This window comes from Mytilus edulis, chromosome 4, assembly GCF_963676685.1.
Source record: "Mytilus edulis chromosome 4, xbMytEdul2.2, whole genome shotgun sequence".
Taxonomy (NCBI): Eukaryota; Metazoa; Mollusca; class Bivalvia; order Mytilida; family Mytilidae; genus Mytilus; species Mytilus edulis.
The window spans coordinates 57,169,961-57,188,274 of NC_092347.1; the positions used below are offsets into that span (position 1 = coordinate 57,169,961).

The 18,314-nt window shown below is 32.1% G+C and overlaps 1 protein-coding gene across 1 annotated transcript; it reads left to right on the forward strand.

The window, feature by feature from the left end:
* Positions 1–305: 305 nt before the first annotated feature.
* On the forward strand, positions 306–15,996 carry LOC139520022 (uncharacterized). The gene is made up of 5 exons (XM_071312406.1): positions 306–982; positions 7,428–7,656; positions 12,422–13,622; positions 14,549–14,701; positions 14,879–15,996. The coding sequence occupies exons 1-5, from the start codon at positions 722–724 to the stop codon at positions 15,003–15,005; spliced, it is 1,971 nt and encodes a 656-aa protein (XP_071168507.1). The 5' UTR covers positions 306–721; the 3' UTR covers positions 15,006–15,996.
* The last annotated feature ends 2,318 nt before the right edge of the window (positions 15,997–18,314 follow it).

Below are 18,314 nucleotides of genomic sequence, written 5' to 3' on the forward strand. Positions count from 1 at the left end.
GCATGTGCTGAGTAAAATACGTTTTAGCATATACCAAAATGAATGAAGTCACATGTGTATGCTTAGATAACTAATTATGATTCTGCAGCATAGTGCTGAATCATTTTTATTTTTAATCTGCTTTCTGTTTTAAACGAATAAAATAAAATTCTCACACCCACTTTCACTATAACAAACATGTATTCAATTATCCTATTGACATTCGATGAATAGATATTGGAATTCATTAGAAGTAGGGTTAGCGTTCCAGGAAGACACCGGTTAACTGTCATTTGGATTAAAATCAAAATATCTCGATTGTCCCTCCCGTTTTCTGATCTATCGATAGCGAGTAAGATGTATGATTTTGACCAGACTGTCTAAACTGAAGATAAGGAATTCATATGTTAATATAAAATATGTGTTGATGAAATTTTGTTAAAACAATTTGACGAATTTAAAAATAATTTACCTCAAATATTTTCTGCTGTTTACAATTATTTAGATTATGTGATGACGATTTACATAACAAAAAGTATTGTTAATTACAAAATTGATAATGAATTGAAGAAGCGTTGCGGAACATAAGCTTATTAGAAAACAGGAAGGAAATACGACAGGAATTAGTGACATTTGTTTATTGGTTTGCTTATAATAGCTAGCTTTTTAATCTTCTATATTTGATTTGTTTAACAGTGATAAAAAAGTTGAAATAATCTGTTGTGAAAGTGAGATTAATAAAATGAACGGAGAGACTGATTCCTCGGAGACAAAGATTCCAAGGCCTCGATCAAGTAGAGTGTATTTTTTCTCTGAAGTGCCGCAGATTGCAAAATGTCATGATTGTGAAGTGTTTGTTCCTGTACCGAAGAAATCAAAAGTTCATCTGTTTAGGAAAAAGAAGTCAGAACTAACATTGCATCCATTTGGATCATGTACTATCATGTTATTGGAATCCGACGCACCGGAGGACATAGTTAATTTCTCAGGAGATGAAAACCAGGTATACAATTAAGCAAAATGCACATTTGATTTATCTTATTTACCTGAAATCTTCAGTTCTTTATGGTAGACATACAGGTGTACTGAAAATATAAATCTGCACTTGTCTATGAATAAAAATGTACAGTTGAAGTTTAAGTTGTAATTATATTTAAAATAACTTTCAGTAACTATTACTAGTACTTTTTTTTTGTGATTTCGTGCACTGTCTAAATTTGTTTAATTAAGCTCTTTCTTTCTGGACTCCACAGTTTGGTCTGATGACTTTTGTGCTTCGGACCAATCAGTTGCGCTTAGCCATTTCCTATTTCCTATTGGTTTGTTACAGTTTGTTCTTGATATACGTATAATCCACTGTCCCAGGTAATTGAGGATGGTTCATCGATCACAAACATTCATAATCGTGTCACATTCAGATTTTTTGAAAAAAAATGTTGTTATTATATCCCGCATTTAGAAAAAAGAGAAAGATAATTTGGTAATTATGTACCGCAAATAAACGAAAAACCATGCCTTCATGACCACATTAATATGTTAAAACTACTTTTCGAACATGTTTTCTCCATAACATATAGGCCTTGGAGCATTATTCATATATGAAATAGATTGGCAAGCTTTATTGATTTGAATATTTGCGGTTTAAAAGGGGGGGTTCAATTTTTGTCCACAGTTTCATGACTGTGTGAAAATGTTCCAAAAAAAACACCAATCTGTTCCATAACGATTATTTACACCAAAATTGAGTATTTGAGAAAAAAAAACACATCATGTAGTTTGAATTGCCTTGCCAATTAAACATTCTGGTGGATTTTTACTATGTAGAGGGTTCAAATACCATCCCTGAGTAAAAACTATCCGGCATTTCTACCAAAATTGAACAGAAGTTTGTTTATAAATATGAGGATAAGATAGAATATAAAAGTAAATTTTGTAAAAAAAAATCCTGTTTTTCCGTATTGTTCTTATAAATGGACTTAGATTTTTCCGCCAAGAAACATTACTTTTAATCACTTTCTTAATCTATCCTGGATTCTACTTAACTTGGACAGAAGCTTGTTTATAGTTTAAACATATTTTATTTGCGTAAATGTGCAAAAGGGATGAGACACAAGTAAATCAAACTTATATAGTCTTCTCCCATAACAATATATAACAATAGAATATTTACAAAGCATGCATACATACAATACATTATTTAAAAATTGAATGCTTCTTTTTGTAAATTTATTGGGGTGTAAAAGCGTTGACCGAAGTACATTTTGTATTTAAAAATGTGCGCACGGTCAACGCTTTTACAACCCTATAAAGTTACAAAAAGAAGCATTCAATACTTTTAATTACATTTTTTAGTTATAATCAGGAAAACACGAATTTCATATATTTTTTTATTTAATTCACCTGTGCACTTTATTGTTGGACCACGTGTTATCATGAATGAAAAGTTGTATTGAGCAATGCAACAGCTTACGGAATAACACGTGATGTGCAGTAAGCCAATCAGAATAAAGTATTACAATGGAACATACATCTAATGTAATTATATATATATATATAAAATATTTGAACTCTGAAGAGATGGTGAAGCTTGTTTATGAGATAGTATCCAAAGAAAATTATGCCTGGTACCTATGATAACTATTGTAAAAAAAATCATTTTTTCCCAAATTTTACTTATAAATGAATTTTCTGCCAGTTAACATTACATTCACTCTGTGATTAACGTTTAAATTATATAATTTAAAAACATTTTTTAATTATCCTGGATGTGTACCAAACTTGGACAGAAGCTTTTTTATGATTAAAAAAACCCAAGTATCTAGAAGGAAATTTCATACCTGTTTATCCGTATTTTACTTATAAACGGACTTCTCTTCCAGTTGACATTATATACGGTCTGAAGTGAAAGTTTTCAAAACATTTATTAGATTCATAAACTATCCTGGATTTTTACCAAACTTGGACAAAAGCTTCTTACAATCAAAATATAGTATCGAGAGGAATATTTTATCAATGTTTTTCCTCATTTTTGTTGAGCCTGCGATTAACAGCAAAAGTATGCGAGACATTGGGTTCTGCGGGACCTTTACATATTTTTGTAACATTATGATAAAATCAAGAAGTTGGAATAACTAGAGGATTTGAAAGTTTAAGATATGTGGGCAAGCCAGTGGATCAAAATATAGCGACTAAGTAATAATCACAAAAATTGACAACACGTACCTATTGGAGCATTATAACTCTATAAGTTGTTTGAAATGTAATAATTTAATAAAAGGGGAAGGGATTTCTATGGGTTTCTTTTGGAGGAAGGGGACAAATACAAAGACGAAATGAAAATGTATAAATTCTTTCATATTTTATATATAACCACCTCAAAAAGAAGAAAGGGTTTTTTGTTTCTATGATGGTTCGGGGAGTCAAAATACCTCGTCTTATTTGTTCCACCATGTTTTATTTCCAACAGTAGTCCGAATTCTGCCTATGGCAATCCAAAAATCTGACGTCTACAAGAACATTGTTGTCATCTTTCAATGGTAGGGATCAAAATACCATTGCTGATTAAGAGAATACAAACAACTGTTTGAACATGTTTTAATGATATCAAACACTTATTGGAACAGTATTGCCATATAGGTAAAAAGGTAAAACATAGTATGTTTTATTCAACTTCTTATAGGATATCTATACAAAATAGATCGTTTGAATGAATACGACGAGTAGCAAATCATTGATCTTAACCTCTTTGATATTGAGGGATTTCCGTTTAAACTACTAAAACTAGTGATAATGCTTCAAAAAGATTCAAAACCTTAAGTTCCCAAAACAATGTATAACATCTTTTCTTAGCACACCCTACCATGATAAATTGAACATCCTATCTTAATATGTCAAAATATTATGTTATAATCGTCGTATTTTGAACCCCCTTTCGCTGTCAGAATTTCATATTGCCAGAGCATACATAGTAGACTTGCTACAATTCCCTTTTATTTATTTCTTTCTTCATAAGTTTACTGATAACTGCCAGCACACTGATTGCCATGGAGAAAGGGACTAGTATAATTACATTTTATCCTTCTTCCTGCAGATGTCAGTATAATGGTAATCTCCTAGTTATAGCAGTTAAATTGTTAAAGGGGCAAAATAAAAATAAAACATATCAAGGAAGGGACATGTAGCAAGTCTACATACAAAGCTACACGATGTTATTATAATCTCGAGATTATAATGTGTCATTAAGAACTTGAATGAAGAAATGTACACGTTTCCTGAGTCATCGTATCATTCACTAAAACAACATCTATATCTATTCTGACAATTGATTTTGTAGGAATTCTAGGAAAATACATTGTATTAAATGTAGGCATTTCAGGAAGTCACCCCTCCTCTTATACGTCAGAATTCATATTTACAATATTACAATAACAATTACAATACTTTAACTACATGTATTTATAATGTTGTAGTAATTAAGTATCTTTAAATAAACCAACATTTGTGGGAAAGGATTTTATAATATTGTTCTCTCAGCCATGGTATTTTGACCCTCACATGGCAATATAAAAGCCCACCCATTATTTCTATAAATGATCGATAGCTGGTCTAGATATAATGCTTTAAAAAGTATCTTGATTGGAAAAAAGTTTTTGGTTAAGGTTGTATGACACTTTCTTAGCCAAGGTATTTTGACCTCCCACAAAGGAAAGTTGAACGCACTCTTTGTAGATCAAAATTTGATACAGTACTAGCATTTACACTACTATAACTAGTTTTAATACTGCAATACGTATTTATCTTGAATTGAAAACTTTTAGGTTCATTATATTGCTTTGTACCACATTGCTCAATGAATGCTTACGTATTTTTATGCTTTTATTTCAAAACATCAGTCTCATTTTTTAAACTATCAGAAAAATATCTAATATATTATTAGAGCTTATAAGAACTTAATATGAAAGTATTTTATGAGTACCCTCTATACTTGTGGAAGTAATTAGATAAAATTAAAGAACAAACTGTAAATTGATATTAAAGTCACAGAAAGACTTCCTTAACGGTTATATTTGAAAATGTATGTACATGTGAGCTTCTGTTTGATAAAGTCGAAAAGTTGCTTCATAGTCAATTAATTTGATATTTCTAGCAAGTAACGCTGGTGTTCCAACAGTCGCTCTTATCATCAGTAAAAAGTTAAAAAAAAAAAAAAAAAAATACCTGTCCAATGAAATATCATGATCGTTTAGGCACTGACCATTACTAATTGTGTTAGTCGGGGAGGGACTATGTTTTATTCAGGCCTGTAAAAAAAGAAACGAAAGATATACATAGTAATTCTATATTCTGTAGGTTTCGTAGCAACATAGTAGTTACAGTCTAAGATTACAACAATTACAACAATAACTGTTTTATACACAAGACATTTTAAAAGAAAGACTTTATTATATAATATAATAATTCTAGACATAATTATCTGAATTAAATATCATAACATACATATAATAATAACATTTCTATTAATTAAAATGCTAAATTATTGGTTTTCTTGGGGTTACTCATTCATTGAAAAATTTAACCTTAAATTTTTTAAACACATGACATAGATATGGAAATCCCCAGTGGTGGATCCAGGGGGAGGGTTTCGGGGGTTGGAACCCCCCTTTTTTGGACGATCAATGCATTTGAATGGGGACATATAGTTGGAACCCCCCCTTTTGTCCTGGGTTGGGAACCCCCTTTTTAAAATGGCTGGATCCGCCCCTGATCCCTGCAGCAAACTTGACTGTATGAAATGTCACCTGGGGCGATCCCGACAGGTGTGAGCTACTTGACTAGAGAAATAACCGACCTGACAGGAATTAACCCATCTTATGTATTATTGAATTGGGGGAGTATAATTCCCTTTGAATTATAAAGGTCCAGTAACAAATGGACTTACTTTTTTGCATTCAACATAAAGATACCGTCTAGCGTTTAAGTTTTAGACCTTAATAACTTTGCAAACATTTAAAAAACTCATATGAATTTCGATGAGAATTAAGATCCGAAGAAGCATTCGAAAATATATTTTGCTAACAGTTTTCACTATGTTACTAAACAATGGACTTAGCTTTTTATAGTAAAATTTTTCGGCATGTGCATACAATCCGTGGTCGATTTTTTTGGTGAATAAACCTTCATGGAATATTACGAAACTTTTACACGACAAAGAAATATGAACAAAAATATGAATATTATTATTCTTCCGTATATTGTGCATTTGAACTCTCATAACTGGACTTAGTTTTAGCAGTAATAAGTAAATTTTACACTGACAGCACATGCGAACTTTGTTTGGATTTTTAATTTCTGCCAAAAATCTATGAATGATTGTTACAGAAGGGGAAGTGAACAAATGATTTGTTTCCTTTTTTTGTTCCTGTTTGGTTTTGATTAAATCTTATTATAAACTGTTTGTGATGAGAAAAAATTCCACGCCTCGCCAAATATGAATGATCAGGGTCTAATATAGAGCTTATGCAAATCCAGCAACTATGCAAGAACATTCAGCATGAAGTTCAACATCATTTTGCATCATTTAACATTAAACTCGATATCTGCCTAATTATCAAAGTATTATACATACTATTCCTATCCGATTCTCTTGGAAAATATTAGTTATCTTAATATGATCTAGGTAAACAGCGGCTATTTGCAAGTTTTATTAACTGTATTTTGGGACAATAACAAAAGATTGAAATCAAAATTCTTCTTCTGCAAGTCACAGCTCAGCTGATTGAAGAATATTGAACCATATTGCAAAAAAAATGTATTTGCATCCCAAACTCATACATAACCGTTTTATCATACTCTCTCAGTTGCCATTGTTTAATATCTGTAAATTAACCATATATATATGAAGGGAGTCGGGAACCCTAAACCCCTATGTTTACCCCTGACTGAAATTGTATTGCTAAATGATTATGCACAACGTCTCTGAACCACGCAAGTAAAAAAATACATAGACCTGAAAGATGAAATTGAGAAAGGAAATGGGGAATGTGTCAAAACGACAACAACCCGACCATAGAGCAGACAACAGCCGAAGGCATTCAATGAGTCTGCTCACAGACAACAATAAGGGGATTCGATGTGCATTGTAGGATCAAACGATCATATCTTAGAAACAGTGTTGCAAAATATGTTGATAACCAGTTTTCTATTCGTTACAGAAATAATTCTTTGGCAATATAGCTATTTTTAGACATCGACTATTCGTCTTTTGGGTGGGGGGATTTTATTAAAACAATAAAGAATGATAAATTCATTTTTTTTTAATTTTTCACCAAATATTGACATTTCATGATTCGTATTTTGGCTCCTTCAACCATGTGTGTTTTTATAAGTGGTAGCAAAACCACCATACCGGTATAAGGAAAAGTATTTAACACATTTTTGAATCATTTCAGACTCCATTGATGACCATATACCTTAACCGACTCATAGACAGATCATTGGAACACATCGTAAATAAGGCTAAAGTTTGGCAAGAGTTCCATTTGAATGATCAAGGGAAGAAAAGATCCTTTGTATTGCAATTCAAGAAAGGACCTGAGTTTGACGAGTTTTATCCGAAACTTCAGAATGTGATCAATACTCTACATGCTTGTAGAGAAGGCAAAGCAAAAATGAATAAAAGTAAGTTTTTTTGTTGAAAGTATCATTTACACAGCAACCATGACTTATTTAATTGAAAACCCTTTGAATAGAAGCATATATATTTATAATAAACATGACTATGCGGTATCGGCTTTGCTCATTGTTGAAGGCCGTACGGTGACCTATAGTTGTTAATGCCTGTGTCATTTTGGTCTCTTGTGGATAGTTGTCGCATAAGCAATCATACCATATCTTCTTTTTATATGTATGGCCATTTCTTTTTGAAATAACCCTTTATTAAAGTAACTGCTTAATGGTTTATTTCTCTCTAAATATACGAAGAAAATGATGGGTCATTCAACAGTCGAGGGGGGATTTGAACAAGTATGTGTTTAAGAAAAAAGTCATGATATCATACAATAGCTACATGCAACAGAAATTTAGATCATTTGAATACAAGATAGTTTTCAACATTGGATAATTGGATAATTTCCATGACACTGTGACATAGGTTATACATTGGTGTCAATTCATCATCTTTAAAGTAGGTAAATGCTATGCGGTACGTGTTTTCTTATTGACGGAGAACATATTAATTTGTAGTTGCTACCTTCTGCGTTATTTGGTCGCCATGGTAGAGTTATCTCCTTACGAATCATAAGTACTACATCTTCCCCTGTTTTTTTTTAATTTTATAAAGAACGCAAAAACGCCAGTGTCATTATTTTACCGAACTTTTTAATTACTTCAAGTGAAATGTAGTCTTTGAGAATGGTCCTGCGCTTGGTATTAATTTAATTTTTTGTTATAAATATATAAATAGGACAAAAATAAGACAGAAATGCACTAAAAACTTGTTAAATAAACCCGGCTTAAAATTTTCTACGCCCAGCGCTCGTTTCGTCTACAATAGTCTTATCATTGACACTCGAATTAAAAAAGATGAAAAGACTAGATTAATAACGAAGATAAAGAGTATTATTTAAGTACCCAAAAGTTCCAAAGGCTTTGCAAATACAGTTTTGTAAACAGTTGATTTTTAATCTTATGGTGATGGATGCTTTCAACCTTGACCTGATAGGATTTTATGTTTTCAATCTATGTTTTGATTCAGTATTTGAGTACGGATGCATGACCTTTTTAATGTGTTATCGGGAAAACACAATTGTGTCACTTCCACATATCCTTAGATCAAAATACTATTCTTATTCAGAACTATATTAAGATATTCATGAATAAAGGACATCGGTGTTGATTATGATGAGAGCTGTATTCCTTTTTAGGTTGAAACAATAAGACGTTTCGCAAATCGATTAACGGAGAAAAACAATGCTAAAAATTACTTTCAAGTATCCTTTTGACACAATACACACCTATTCGTCATAAAACAAGTTTAATATTGACTTTTTTTTCAAGTCAATTTTGTTTAGCATTTTTTTTTTTATTATCTTTGCATCATAGAATTAAAAATTACACACTGGGAATAAATAAACTGAAAACACACACTGAGAATTTGAAATTACACACTGAGAATTTAAAATTACATACTGAGATTTGTGCGCACTTTTTATGCGCACATATCTAATTAGCATACTTAATCTGAATCTAAGACAAGCTGAACAACTAGGAGACAGAACTCGTTAGGCCTTCGATTTGGTTCCAAATTATTTATAAAAAAGCTTTAGAAATACAAGAACAAGAAAAATACCCACTTACTCTTATTACAAAATATAGCCTTATGGTGAAAAACTTTATTAAAATTATAAGAAAACATATAAACGTAACACAAATATAAAAGATTATCTTGCGAAATCAGGGTAACAGTTGGAAGACTTTTGAAAAGGGACCCATGCTTAAACGGTTTTAAGTTAAAAAAAAATCCCGATACACTGGTAGTAATGATCTGAATTATAGGCAACAAACTTATATATGAATATGAGCGATTTTTAAGTCTTGAAATATATTACGAATGTTGGTTGAAGGAATCGCATTTCATTATAATTACATTAGATGTATGTTTCATTATGATACTTTATTCTGATTGGCTCACTGCACATCACGTGTTATTCCGTAATCAATTGCATTGCTCAATAAAACTTTTCGTTCATGATAACACGTGGTCCCACAATAAAGTGCACAGGTGAATTAAATAAAATAATAATAAAATTCGTTTTTTCATAATCATTGCTAAAAAAAATGTAATTATAGCGTTGACCGTGCGCACATTTTTAGTATGGAGCGCTTCCGCGCTTCATACAAAATGTACTTCGGTCAACATTTACACCCCAATGAAGTTACAAAAAGAAGCATTCAATTCTTAAAATAATGACAAGAGTTCTTGAGATTAAGATATTAATCTGTTGAATTATTCATCTCATGAATATTCATTAGTAATTTGCATATTAATCTCAGTGTGTATTTTTGAAATCTCAGTGTGTAATTAACAATTCTCAGTGTGTGTTTTTCAATTTATTTCATCTCAGTGTGTCTTTTTAAAATCTCAGTGTGTAATTTTGAATTCTCAGTGTGTGTGTGTTTTTTTTGTAAATCTCAGTGTGTAATTTCGATTTCTCAGTGTGTTATTTTAGGTTTTTGAATCTCAGTGTATATTTTTTTCTCGAAAAAAGGGTTTAAACATAGTTTTGACGAGAACGGCTTGCCATACCTATAGACATTATGCATTGTAAATGGATGGTAAAAGAAAGTTATTCAGGGTTTTTCTTAAACACTTCACTTGTTTTAATGGGGTTGAGTAGAGCTGGGTTAAATGATATGTTAACAATGCTAGCAATGATTTCCTTAAACAAGTTTATAAATTTAGATGGTTGGCTTTAATTGGAATTAAAAGGTTGTCTAGCACTTTTTGTAAACAATTTAAACGCTAGCACATTCATTCATTCATTCATTCATTCATTCATTCATTCATCATAGAAAAATAAATGAGTAATCTATGTTTTATTTAACAACAAATAAATTTTATAACAAATAAAGAAATCTTTGTATTAAATTCTGTGGATTATCTACAAAAATCTTTGTTTTATTTGCCACGAAATCCCCTTTTTCTAATTAAAAGTAAAATCACTAAAATACTGAACTCCAAGGAAAATTCAAAAACGGAAAGTCCCTAATCAAATGGAAAAATCAAAGGATAAAACGCATCAAACGAATGGACAACAACTGTCATATTCCTGACTTGGTACAGGCATTTTCAAATGTAGAAAATGGTGGATTGAAACTGTTTTTTTAGCGTTAAACCTCTCACGATTATGACAGTCGCATCACATTCCGTTATTTTTACAACGATCGATGCATGAACAAACATAATTGGTAAAATAGTCAAATGCAATGAAATAAGGTATAATAATGCTTTGCTAGAAGTTTCCACTTTGTATATGTACAAAATAGCCTATATCTTTCATTCATTATCTTTGCTGTGATGATAATGTTGCAGTTTGACACTTGGCCTGAGCATGCTATACAGTGATTGTTTTGGATGGCATTTACAGTAATGTCACTTTATGTGTACAGTTTAAAAAGTGAAATCGGAATGAATGTCTTAATGGCTCGTAAAATAATTTCGGAACACCTGCAACGGCTACATTCTAATCTGAGTTATCTAAACTTATTAAAAGTTACTTATGCTTTATTAACATGACAAATATCTTCTAAACTAAGATCTACTAAATGGGAGCAATTATGTGTATATGTTCCAGACCGTATGAGTATTTGGACCGTACGCGTACTGTCTGGACCATATGCGTACTTTTTCAAAATTCTCATACGGTTGGACAGATATTATGAAGTTGGTCAAGTTTATTAGATACAAATGCATATAAGAGATCAACATAACTTAACTCTAAAATTATTATAAAAAAACCAATGGTAATTGAAATAAAAAAAACTTTATACTTCAACTATATCAAAAATTCAAGCTAATTAATTCTGTTAATCTCTTGTGTTCAGCATGTCGATCAGTAATACATTAAAGGAATTATGATCACCGAAATCGAAGATATCGTAAGTAAACATAATGTGGAAGGACAATTGTTTTAGAATATTTAGCAACTTTAAAAAAAAAATGCAAATGCAAAGGAATAACATTAACGGTATCAATTTTCCTGCACCAGATGCGCATTTCGACAATACATGTCTCTTCAGTGATGCTCGTGAACATGCATGAACTGCAAACATGTAAACGTAAAAAATATTACGTTACATGTGGTAGCAAGTGTCACCTTGGGCGAGAGTACCAAAATAGGTTTCAGATATACAATTAAACAAACATTTAATTTTAATTGTTCGCTTGTTCATTTTATCCATCTACTTGTAATTGTAATATTAACAATGTGTAAAATTCAAATAAAGATTGTGATAAATGTTTGTTTAAATTTAACCCATATGATTCCATTAACATGTATATGGTCAGCTGGTACTTGACCATACGCGTATACTCATACGGACAGTATAACGGTACGAACCTACGAGTATACGTATATGGTCTGGACCGTACGCGTTCGGTCAAAATACTCATATGGTCTGGAACATATACATTATATTATACATTGCATGTACCAAGTCAGGAGTATGACAGTTGTTATCCATTCATTTGATGTGTTCGTGCTTTTGATTTCACCATTTGATTCGGGACTTTCCATTTTGAATTTTCCTTGGCGTTCAGTATCTTTGTGATTTTAATCAAAAAGAGCTTCAAACAACTGATTTGTAATAAATTCCATTTATGGTCCTTTTTAAAATCAAAAACGAATTTATGACATGATGCATTGATTTAAATTTTTCATTTCAGAATTCATCTTAGTAGGATTCAAATATAAAGAACCCGATGAATTTATTCGGACAATAAAAGGAACAAGCTCAACAGAAAGTGGAAGCAGTGATAATTCATGTTCTTCTGATTCTCTCGTGCACAGACCATATAACCCTCATCCACATGTATCAAGAGTGACTGGCTTAGACCAAGTACTGGAAAGAAGTAAGAGTACACAATCAGTTAAGTCAGATGTAAAGACCCGACAAGACAAATACCTCAAAGTGAGACAAGGTTCAATATCAGCACCTCAATCATGTGAGTTTCTTCAAACGCTCGATGATCCAGCTTGGACAGTAGATTACAGATTAGATTTAAAGACCCCTGAGGAAAAATACAACATAAAAAGAAATGGTTCTGCACCTCAATCAGTTTTTCTTCAAACAGTCGATGACCCAGCTTGGACAGTCGATTTCAGATCAGATATAAAGATCCATGAAGAAAAATACAATAAAGAAAGATATGGTTCTGCACCTCAATCAGTTTTTCTTCAAACTGTTGATGATCCACCTTGGGGAAAAGATATCAAATCAGATATTCGTGACAAAGATACAATGAATGGGGACAAACACAATTTCAAAGTTCGGTCGGGTCAGCATGAAAACCTGGAAATAACATTAAGAATTACAGACGTAGACACAGATACTGAAAATGGTGAAAATGTTGACAATCAAAATGTCAAAGTTCGGTCTGATCAGCATGAAAATATGGAGAAGACTTTAAGAATTACAGATATAGACATAGATACTGAAAATGGTGAAAATGTTGACAATCAAAATCTCAAAGTTCGGTCTGATCAGAATGAAAACCTGGAGAAAATTTTGAGAATTACAGATATAGACACAGATACTGAAAATGTTGAAAATGTTGACATGGATAACGGTGCTAAAAATATTGACTGTAGTGAAGGTTTCAATACACCAGGCACAGATTTTGAGTACACTAGTAAGGTAAATTCAAACATTGCAGATAATAACAATCTTTTACCAGTTGGTGCTGAAAATCTTACAATGAAGGCAAGACAAGAGCAAAAACAGTCGAAACATTATACTCAATTGCTGCAGACAGCCATTAATGATGGTGATCAAGAGAAAGCTCGTCAGTATGCAGACATTTTAGCAGCAAGTCATGTTGAAGGGAATGTGTTACTTAATTATGAAACAAATGAGCTGGACATCAAGTAAGAATTTTAATAATACTTTAAATGAAGATATCTGTTATGGTACCTTGAATGCCATGACGTATTACTCCGAGACTGTCATCAAAGTGAGAGGTTTAGCGCTATAAAACCAGGTTTAACCCCCCATTTTCTACATTTGAAAATGTCTGTACCCAGTCAGGAATATGACAGTTCTTGTTCATTCGTTTTTGATATGTTTTGTTATTTGATTATGCCATGTGATTATGGACTTTCCGATTAGATTTTCCTCTGAGTTCAGGATTTTTGTGATTTTACTTTTTAAGGCTTTCAACAATAAGCAAATAAGAGATGCTCGTCTGTTCAATATTTTACCAATACTCTGCATGAAAAGCCCTCCATGAAGTGTCTACAAGCTGTTGAATTAAAACAAAAGCAGCGCACATTGCATCCTCCATTGCAAATAAGGAAAGAACATAGTACATGCAGCCGAGTCTTGACTAGGAAATGTCCGACATCAATTTGGTACTTGTTGGACGTGAAAGTCCTGTAGGACAAAAACAAACATCTTAACCAACTCAATTGAGTACTTCGGAAGAACATGCACCTCATTCCTCGTACGACAAGGCGAAAACACTGCACTAAAGAGGTAACAGCCTGCTGCTGCCTATACTTTAGCCACATGAAGTAGAGGGCAGACACAACATCAAAGTTTCGAGCTGAGATCACGGCGGCTTCTATCACTCATATTGTATCATTCCCCAAGAAATAAAATTAGGCTGTATCTTTCTACTGCTATTGGTTCTTGTCTAGACTGTGGATCTGCATGCATCATTGTGGCTAAGTAATATGATATTCCAAATTTTGCAATGAATTCATTTATTAAATGTATTTCAAAATTAATTGACCAAATAAAGTTGTTTTTATCCCATTTAAACTAATATGATTTAACGATTCTCTCGTTTCAGCTTTACAAAGAATATAACCCCAATTTTTGGGTTTGACTCACATACCTCTGCATCATCACATGGTCAGGAAACAACACTCAAACCTGAAAACCGTTTGCAGTTCCCGCAGCAGTATTTTCAGGAACAACGCGCTAGAAGCATGCCAGATATTAGGTAAATAATCTATCTGTATACAAAATGTCACTTTTTTTTAATGATAAAATGTCTTTTCCTAAGATTATAAATTATAATTTTGAGAACTATAAAATATGATATTTTTTTAACTCTATTTATACATCTAATAATGTAATTTTTACTTAATGTTGTGTTTATTTTCTAATTTTAAAATAGCATGCAGTCGCAACAGTTTGCTGGTTATGGTGCTTCATATGACAGAGGATACTCTGGATCCCTCACTTTGAACATTCCACCAAACACATCACCTGATGCCATTGCTCAACCTGTGTCTGGTGATTGACGTGATAAAGGCTAGCCTGCACCACCCAAAGACGGTTTTGAGTTTTAACTTGTCGCATCTCAATTATAAATATTATTTTAAACTGCTGGTTAATACTGTAAACCAACTTATTTTCGCGACTTTCGCGAGTAGAAAAATAACGCGAATATAAATCGTCGCAAATATGAAAAGCTTGGATTTTACCATTTTAAACACAGTCGAGTATTTTTGAAAATCGAGAAATTAAATAGCTGCGAAGTTGATTAGAAAGGGAAAAACGCGAAATAAAGTATCCGCGAAAATAAGTTGGTTTGTTTTGATAGCAAACTGTCAAAATTATTTTTAAAAGTAATATCTACAATCTGTATAATTACTACAGAAAACCTGTGTAATTTGTAATACACTGTATAATTACATTGCTGCTCTTTAATACTATCTTTGGTCGAATTGTCTCTTTGACACATTCTCCGTTTCCAGTCTCAATCTTTTATTTTTACAGTAAAAAATGTTATTGTTTTATTTTTTAACTTGACAACTTGTTGATCATTTATTTAAACATTGTTCATGATTAAAACACATTGTGTTGTAAAAAAAAATGATTGTTAGTTAATGTGTGTATTCTTAACTTTTAAAAGACATTAAACGTTATTACTACATTTATTTTATTGGCAAACGAGTGGCTTTGAATTATAAAGAAGACCAAAATAGGAGTTTGGGAATGAATTCCCCTTTCCGATGATTGATTTAAACAGGATATTAAAAGATACGGTAATACAATCCGGGAAATATAAATTAGAATGGTCATTTGCCATTAATATTTATTCGATTAATACCATGCTATGATAGGGAATACGGGTTTTACCCAACATCAGGGAGCTAGTTGTTTGTCGAATATTGTTGTAAGCAGTATATATTTATTTGATGAAATTCATCAAAACCATCTACATCCCAAACTGTACCTACAATTGTAATTATTATTTTAATTTATTTAAACAGTTCCTCATAAAATAAATTTGTTTGTTTTACTAACTTAAGGTTCATCATAACAAGTGGACAAATATGGCCATATTTTCACCTCAAAAACTATTCTGAGTGCAGTTCCTGTGCAGTTTGAAAATTTTTAAGGCCTGGCATCTACTTGATATATGAAAGTTAAATTTATTTTGCATATCAGAAAGATACACTCTGTTTTGGACTATGATGGCATTTTTTTTCGTTCCTACAGAAACTATTTAATGACACACCTCAGAGAAAAAAGGGGCAAAATTTCCCAGAGGGACAGTCAAACTCACAGATCGAAAATAAACTTACAACGCCATGACTCAGAAAAAAGACATTCAGACAAAAAAATAGTACACAAGACACAACATAGAAAGCTAAAGAATAAGCAACACGAACCCCACCAAAAACTGGGGTTATCTCATGTGCTCTGGAAGGGTAAGCAGATCCTTGTTCACATTTGGAACCCGTCGTGTTGCTCATGGTATTACAAATTCGTTAAATAGTCTTAGTCGGTAGGTCACATTCGTGAGCAGCAACCCCCAATCAAGGAAATCATGATAGGAAATACAAGCACGGGAATATCGTATTCATTGGGAGATATCAAGATAAACATCTGGAACTATACTGTAAACTATTTGAACTCAAACTTTGCTGCACTTATCAGGCAAACGTCAATCATTATTCTGAAAATTTAATGGACTAAATGAATAGATACCAGGATTAAATTTAGTATTTACGCCAGACGCGCGTTTCGTCTACAAAAGACTTATCAGTGACGCTCGAATCCGAAAATCGTAAAAAGGCCAACTAAAGTACGAAGTTGAAGAGCATTAAGGACCGAAATTCCTAAAAGTTTTGCTAAATACAGCCAAGGTAATCTCTACCTGAGTTAGAAATGCCTTAGTATTTCAAAAATTCAAAAGTTTGGTAAACAGTTACTTTATAAATATGTCCATATCAATGATAATTCATTCAGCACAGAAGTGCTGGCTACTGGGCTGGTGATACCCTCGGGGAATTAAAACTTCACCAGCAGTGGCATCGAGCCAGTGGTTGTAAATAAACTCATCATAGATACCAGGATTAATATTTTTAGGGATGTCAACTCGGGCAAGGTTTACTAATCGATAACTCGTTGGATTTACCGAGCGATACTCGAGTACTCGCTCTGTAAAAAAAAATTACAAAATGGAAACAAAAAATTATACCCATTTTCTGTATTGCATTTCGTTGTCTTATTATCATAAAATAGCTAACATTATGACCAAATAGTAGATAGTAGTCTCAAAGAATGTTTTATCCTAACTAATAGCTCATTTACTACATGTAATAATCATGTAAACTGGTAATTATCTAATCAGGTAATTAATCAATATCTATAATTAATAAAATAATAACTCAAACTACAGTATTTGGGAACCGTTAAAAAAACACATTTAATTATCAACAAAGGTCGATGATTAGAACTTTCGAATGCGATTAATCATGTTCTGAGTGTCGATACAGGGTGCAACGAATTTGTTCTTATTTAAACCATAATTTTTTTTATAACTTGTCAACTTTTATTGGGACGTAGCGATTTCTCAAATTTGTTCGGTAACTAACAGTCCTGCTGACGGAAATATATGCTCTGACGGTACAGAGTTGGGATAGTACTTGACTTAGAGTAGCTAAAAATGTCAGCCTTGAAAAAATGTTCCTGTTCATATATCCTACATATACCTGTGTTCGGAGTAATTTTAATTGACATTGAAACAAAATCATTTGAATCATATTTTAATCTTTATTAATTTTGAATAATATATTATTTCCCGTTAGGTGCTCGCAATAAAAACATATTTGTTGTTTAAACTTAAGAAAGCAACAGGAAACCGATAAGTCGAGTATCATTTTGGTAATCGATACTCGGTACTACCGAGCGATACTCGAGTACTCGAGTACTCGTTGACATTCTAATTTTTTTTATTTACGCCAGACGTGCGTTTCGTCTACAAAAGACTCATCAATGTCGCTCGAATCCAAAAAGTTACAAAGGCGAAATAAAGTACATGTTTATATATTCAGAAATAAATCTGAAAATATGCTGAAAGTCTTCGAACAGTGCTTAACTCTTATGATACGTCTAAAAAGAACTTGAAATTTTATGAATATTGACTGAATAATTTTTTCGACTAGAAAGTTCAGACAGAACTAAACTGTTAAGAACTGATCCATTAATATATTGATGTTAAAATTCTTTTCTTCGCTTTTTCCAGTTTTTTTCCTATTTTCGCGTGAACTACCCAGAAAAAGTTATCAAAGGTACCAGGATTATAATTTAGTACGCCA